The sequence below is a fragment of the Salvia splendens genome, chromosome 14 (assembly GCF_004379255.2).
Source record: "Salvia splendens isolate huo1 chromosome 14, SspV2, whole genome shotgun sequence".
Lineage (NCBI taxonomy): Eukaryota > Viridiplantae > Streptophyta > Magnoliopsida > Lamiales > Lamiaceae > Salvia > Salvia splendens.
The window spans coordinates 20,248,883-20,255,872 of NC_056045.1; the positions used below are offsets into that span (position 1 = coordinate 20,248,883).

At 41.3% G+C, this 6,990-nt stretch overlaps 1 protein-coding gene across 1 annotated transcript; it reads right to left on the minus strand.

Moving 5' to 3' along the window:
* Positions 1-2,849: 2,849 nt before the first annotated feature.
* LOC121765726 (adenylyltransferase and sulfurtransferase MOCS3-like) lies at positions 2,850-6,384 on the minus strand. The gene is made up of 10 exons (XM_042161933.1): positions 5,951-6,384; positions 5,783-5,838; positions 5,481-5,545; positions 5,329-5,403; positions 5,151-5,229; positions 4,738-4,776; positions 4,507-4,615; positions 4,258-4,376; positions 3,946-4,062; positions 2,850-3,516 (listed from the first exon to the last, which is right to left on the minus strand). The coding sequence occupies exons 1-10, from the start codon at positions 6,294-6,296 to the stop codon at positions 3,118-3,120; spliced, it is 1,404 nt and encodes a 467-aa protein (XP_042017867.1). The 5' UTR covers positions 6,297-6,384; the 3' UTR covers positions 2,850-3,117.
* Between the last annotated feature and the right edge of the window lie 606 nt (positions 6,385-6,990).

The following is a 6,990-nucleotide window of genomic DNA, read 5'->3' on the forward strand; positions in this document are numbered from 1 at the left end:
TAATGTACTTTTTTTAGATTAATGTTTTTTTACTGTACTTTTTTTTAATTTAAATAATATTATTGAATTCCCGTATCTGTGTCGTAAATTTAATTCCGTATTTTGTGTGATTGTCAATTATTATTTGTTTTATATAATTAGGAGTGATGTGGCTAGGCTATTGCTGGGCTATTTGCTTGTCCTGATGATGTGGCAGGAGGAGTTTGTGGCTGGGCTATGGCTGGGCGAAATTTATTGTGGATGCTCTGTCCCCAATTTAGATATTCAATTAGTATAATTTGGAAAAGTAATTAGGGGATTATTAAAATATGTTAATTCTAAGAGCATCCACAATAGCGCCTAGAGCACCGCCTAGCCGAGCGCCGGCGCTAGGCGGTCTATTGCAACCGCCCAGCCATTTCCGGATTTAAAAACCGCCTAGCGCTCGGTGGTTCCGTGGCGCTAGGCGGTGCACTGGGCGATCCGCTCGGCGCTATTGCAGCGTCCGGATCGCCTAGCGCACCCCCTAGCGTGATTTTTTTTAAACACTATATATACGCGCTTTGCACGTCATTTTCATTCGCACCACTTGTTTTAACGAGTACTCTCTCTATCTTAATTTCTGTACAAGATCAATACCTAGAAATGAGTAACGCCGGTGGTAGTAGTGGTGGGGATGCTGAGGAGTACGAGCGTTTAATGAACGAAGCGCTAGAGGCCTATACGAACCGTGAGATTGATCAATGGATGCAGAGGGCCTTGCAGCCGGCGGTACCTCGACCTCGCCCAGTGGTACACCGCCGAGCGGTGATTGATCGTGATCACGTAGCTGCACATCAGCGCCTATACGAAGACTACTTCGCACAAGAGCCGCGGTTCAACGCCAACCTTTTCAGGCGCCGTTTTAGGATGAGCAGGTCCCTGTTTATGTCTATTGTTAACGATTTGGAGCAACGATATCTGTATTTCCGCTTCAGGCACGATGCGTCTGGCAGACCCGGCCACACACCTATTCAAAAGTGCACTGCGGCAATCCGGCAGTTGGCCTACGGAGGCGCGGCAGACATGTGGGACGAGTACCTCCACATCGGTGAGACGACTGCCCTGGAATGTATGAAGTATTTCTGTCAGGACGTGATTGAAGTATTCAGTGATCAGTACCTTCGAAGCCCTACCCCCGAAGACTGCCAGGATCTGATGCAGATGCACGGGGAGAAGCATGGGTTCCCGGGAATGTTAGGCAGCATAGATTGTATGCATTGGGAGTGGAAGAACTGTTCCGCTTCCTGGAAGGGGTTCTACACGACCGGCTACAAGGGAAAGAATCCCACAATGATCCTCGAGGCCGTAGCTGATTACCGGCTGTGGATTTGGCATGCGTATTTTGGGATAGCCGGTTCGAACAACGACCTCAACGTCCTCAACTCGTCGCCACTTTTCAACGAGCAGTGTCAGGGTGTCGGTCCGGCCATCAGTTTTGTCGCCAACGGCAACCGACATGATATGGGCTACTACTTGGCGGATGGGATATACCCTAGGTGGCCCGTCTTTGTGAAGACGATCCGATGCGCATCAGATGAGAGGAAGGCCTACTTTGCGGCACGGCAGGAGTCGGCGCGCAAGGACGTGGAGCGCGCATTTGGTGTGCTCCAGTCTCGATGGGCGGCAGTTAAGTGGCCAACGCGTTTGTGGCATGTCGACTGCATTGCAGATATAATGTATGCCTGTATTATCATGCACAACATGATTGTCGAAGATGAAGGTGTACAACTGACTGATTGGGCCAACGATGATAATGAAGCCGGTCCAAGCCACGGCGTGGCCGCCCCCAACGTACGGAGTGGGGTACCTCACGATGAAGACGGTCGTCTCCAAGCACATGCCGACATGCGCCAAACGGAGGCTCATATTTGACTCCAAATGGATTTAATTGAAGAGTTATGGGCGCGGAGGACTGCACGACAGTAGTTTTTTTGTTAATTATGTAATTTTTTTAATTAATGTACTTTTTAAATTTTAATAATATTATTGAATTTTCTCGTATATGTCTCGTAAATTAAATTGCGTATTTTGTGTGATTGTTAATTATTTGTTTTATATAATTTTGAGTGATGTGGCTATTGATGTGGCTGGGCTATTTATGATGTGGCTAGGCTATAGCTGGGCTATTTATGATGTGACAGGAGGATTTTTAGTGTTGATGATGTGTTAGGAGGAGTTTGCGGCTAGGCTATGGTTGGGCTATTCCTATTGTGGATGCTCTAAAGGATCAGTGTTGTATATCTTTAAAAGGTGAAATAAATGATAAATTAAAACATCATTCTCATAATTAAATTTCAAATCTCTATAAAGACTGGTATTTTAAAGTTGTAATGAAAAACAAAAGTTGATTAATGCAACCAGCGATGTCTTATTAGGCTTGTGATATCATATTTTATGAGACTCCTTTCTGCAAAAGATCAATACATATCCTGATTCGATCTAATTATTCCCAATATTTGATATATTCCCTTATTTTGGTCAAACTTCTTTATTTAAATCTTGACCTTTCCCATCATTTTAAACTCGTTACAGAAAACATAAACAATTCTTGACCTTTCCCATCATTTTAAACTCGCTACAGAAAACATAATAAACAATCACATCAGATTTCAATATGTTGTAGTAAATCTTAAAGCCCGACTTACTTTGTAGTATATTACTACTAAATTTGGAGAAAATGAAAAAAAAATAGTGGAGCACTAAGAATTAAGACATAAGATCCCAAGTAGTTATTGACTTCTCTGATATACTAGTATTTATTTCATTTTCAAGTATTTACATCAACAGTCACTCCAAAACAGGCCTGAAAAGAATTAATGCAGAGAATATTCATAAAAACAAGACAATTCATTTTCCAATTCAAGTTCAAGACACACATCCGAGTAATTTAAATCTCAATCATCTTTCAATCATATATATCAAAAACACAGTTCACTCTGTAGTTTGATTAAGTTACAGTGATGAAGGATTTTCCGAGGATGAAATCATCATTATGCTTCTGATAAATGCTCGAGATGCATGCTTATATCCTTCTGATTCTAATCAGTTCCCATAAAAGAAACTGAATGTACCTTACATTTGCAAGCAGAACCGTCGTTAATAGATCGGGAACTTAGGATCGACTTCTTGTGACCACGATTCAAGCCCTCCTATGATGTCCTTAGCAAAAGGGAATCCCTTCTTGTGGAGGAGCTCGACAGCCGTCTGAGAATCATTGCCTCTTCTGCAAATGACAAACAAAGAAGGAACTCGACTGACTTCACCAGTGGCAGTCGTGTTGCTTTCCTCTCTTGCAAAGGCTGTAGCTATTTCGGACAACCTTCCTTCCAAGCTTGCCAAAGGAATGTTCAAGGACTTCGGGAGAGAGGTGATCTTGTAGTGATGGGCAGGCCTGACATCTACCAATATATGGGGCTCACCTTTCAAATTTCTCTCGTTGTACTCGTTGCTGGTTATTCTGGCTTCTGCTGGAAGCAGGTGCAACTTCAATGGAGACTGCAAAACGTTAAGCACCCGTGACTCGTGAGTCAAGTGTAACCATGTAAAGTCTAAATGCAGAGAAAGCATGGTCATCCACAATCATGAGGGACACTACCCAATGATATAGCATCTTCAAGAAACAAAGAAAATAACAATTTGTCATGATGAACCTAAAGAGAGAGTCTATTCTCATACTACTAGCATTTAGTGACCTTCCCGATTAATAAACCATATGCATTAGAACGAATGGATAGTTTCTCAGTTACAGGGGTAGCGACCAGCAACTAGGCCTAAGGAGGTAATACCTTATGTCCTAAAGTAACCAGCTTTTAGAAGATCTCTTTATTCGCTTAAAAATTCAAATGATTTTAGTACAGTATGTGTTTTAGTTTTAGAATACAATATGCAAGGAATAGGGAAAAAAATAAACAAAGGGGATCTCACCGTTGATAGAGGAGTTTGAGTGAAATTTTCGTAGTCAAAATTACAGAATTGCTCTTCTGTCAATGTTGAATTTTCTCCACAAGCTTCACACTTGGGCGACCTTCCTCTGATTTTGACCTATAAAATGTAGTGACAAATGTCCGTAAAATATTGAGATCTTTTATAGATTAGTAATTATTGTAAAAAGATGGATAAAATTAATACAATGAGAAACTAATATTTAATTTTTTGGAGGAATTTACAGTTTCTTAATGCTAAAGCTGAGTAAATGAATATTTTACATTGAATGGCAAGAACAAGACTAAGACGTACAACACGAAGTCGAGCAGATAGTGCATCAAACAGAAGCATCCTTCCTGATAAAGGTTCACCAACTACACCAGCAACCTTTATAGCCTCCAGAGCCTGGAGGCACCCAATAACACCTGGAACTGCATTCAAATGCAACAAGTACAAGAATATTAAAATACACCATTTATCTTCGAACATATACCAGATTTTAGAAACAGAGAAGGTCAACACTCCAAAACTATTAATATAGTGGTTGCATGTTCGATATACCTACTCCAAGGACTCCACTGTCTGCACATCTCTGGCATGCTGTTGAAGGGGGCGGAGTAGGAAATAAGCAACGATAGCATGGACCTCCATTGTAATTGTAAACAGTTAGCTGCAAAAGCAAATGGCAATGGATAAGCAACATAAAAATGAGTTCAAGTAACCTTTGTAAAACTGTATTGAAATTACCAATAACCATTAACCAAAGGGTGATGCATTTATCAAGAAATATACCTGTCCTTCCAGTCCAAGTGCAGCTCCAGAGATTAAAGGCTGCAAACATAAATTGTGGTTGGTCAGTAGAGCATATGTCCATATGCAAATAAACAAGAACAGGCAACATAATGTTATGGATTTTGAGAAGAAATCAAATCATATCATGAAAATGTTAATAGCCTGACATAGAATAATATTTGCACTTTAAGGTCCCTGTCAGAACATTGAATACTAAGATTCCCGGGAACTTAAACCTCCAGAATTCTCACTATAGTGACAGATAAGAACTGAATTGAATTGAAAAGAGTTAAAAGTTCAGATTGCAAACAAACATCTTAGCGACAAAAAAAAAAAGAAAAGAAAAAGTAATACTACCATGCATTCAGCATACTTAATTGTCCAAGAGAAGTACATAATAAGCAACAGCTCACCTTTCCCAACACAGCACAGCAATCATTGATCATGTAACGGCTGGGTACGTTATCAGTTGCATCAACGACAATGTCATACCTGTTATACACCGAAAACCGCAAAAATGAAGTTCAACTCAGTATTTAACACATACAATACATACGCTGTGAGGATCAAAACAAAGGAAGAATACCATACTCTCTCATAATTTCCAAGGCGTTCGATGTCCGGAACGCTTCCTTGTGCTCAACTATTTGAACAGTAGAGTTAATCCTGAAGAAACAACACCAAGATAAATAGACTCATCCTCTCGCTGCAATTTTGTAATATTAAAGTACAGAACCGCTTACGCGCGACATGAAGCAGCAGCTGACTCTACTTTTGATCTTCCTATAAATGCTTCCGTGTGAATTATCTAGATGAACAATGGCAAGATTCAGCCAACAGCACTACTAGCATTCAAATAATCTAAAACAAAGGTAAGATCATATGATAATTCACATTTTCGAATTCAAATTAAATCAACAGAAAACACAACATATACACTCCAAAAACACACATCACTTCCTTGTTTTCAAATTTATCCATAGCAACATCAAACATTACATTACATAATTGCGCCGTTACTAAAAATGGAGCTAAAATCTGTTACCTGTCTGTGCAGATTGTTGAGCTCCACCACATCATGATCAACGATTCCCAACCTGCCTGGGGCAGAATCCAAAACCGTCATTTCATTTCACATTCCAACAAAAATTTCAAAATGCAACACGGTGAAATCACTAGAATAGAAGACGAATAACGCATAAAATACACACACCGACGCCGCAGGCCGCGAGGTATAGCAGAGCGGGAGAGCCTAATCCGCCGGCGCCGATAACCAGAACAGAAGACTTCAATAAATTCGCCTGCGCTTCGACGCCAAACGAAGGGAGGATCAGCTGGCGGCTGTACCTATGTATCATATCCGCCGACAATTGGCCGCCGGACGGAGGCTCCGGCGAGGCGCAGCAACTGGTGCCGTTGGTTCCATCTTTTGAGAAGCAGGTGCTGAGCTGCGCTTGCAGAGCAGATATACGATTGTCAATATCCGCCTTCGCTTCCTGTAGAGCGGCGATTTCCCGGCGGATAACCTCCGCTGTTTGGCCGACTCCGTTGGAATTCATGGCCACCTGACTAAGTACTGGTTGGAAGTGGAAGAAAGTACTAGTGAGGATGGAGGAAGCAATGGCAGTTTAGGGTTTAGTTGCTGTAATTCATTTTCCTCCGTGTTTTTTAATTCATGAGAATCTCCGAGAAATTTCGGAATAAGGGTTTAAATTCGCTACCCTTTCGAAATTTAGGATTCAATTCCCTGACCTTTCAGAATATGGAGTCGAGACATGCGAGTTTTTCGGAACAAGGAATTTTTGAATTTTTCTATTTTCCCTCTTATTATTTCCATCTCAACATTTATTATTGACCAAATCACCCTACAATATTTTCACATCAATTTTGATAATTTTCACCCCAATTCTGATGCCTCTTGGTTCCGATACCTACTCGCGAAAGACATGGATCTCCGGTGTTCCGCAGGGGCAGCCGCTGCCATGGAACTTGGTCTTCCCGAATTGGTCGAGGAGCGCATGAATTCGAGGGTGACTGTGGTTCTTTCAGATACTGGCTGAATATGTTCCAATCTCGCTGCTTCTACAATTTATAGTAGTTGAGCGACGACGGAACCGTCAATTTCTCATTGGCCGTTGGCGTAGGTCGAATCAGACATATGGCTGCTGAATTGTAGCGAGGTGAAGCAGACATCTTCCCCCTTTTGAAAAAGTTCAAAATTTGTTTAGGTCATTAATTTGATGATGAAAGCTG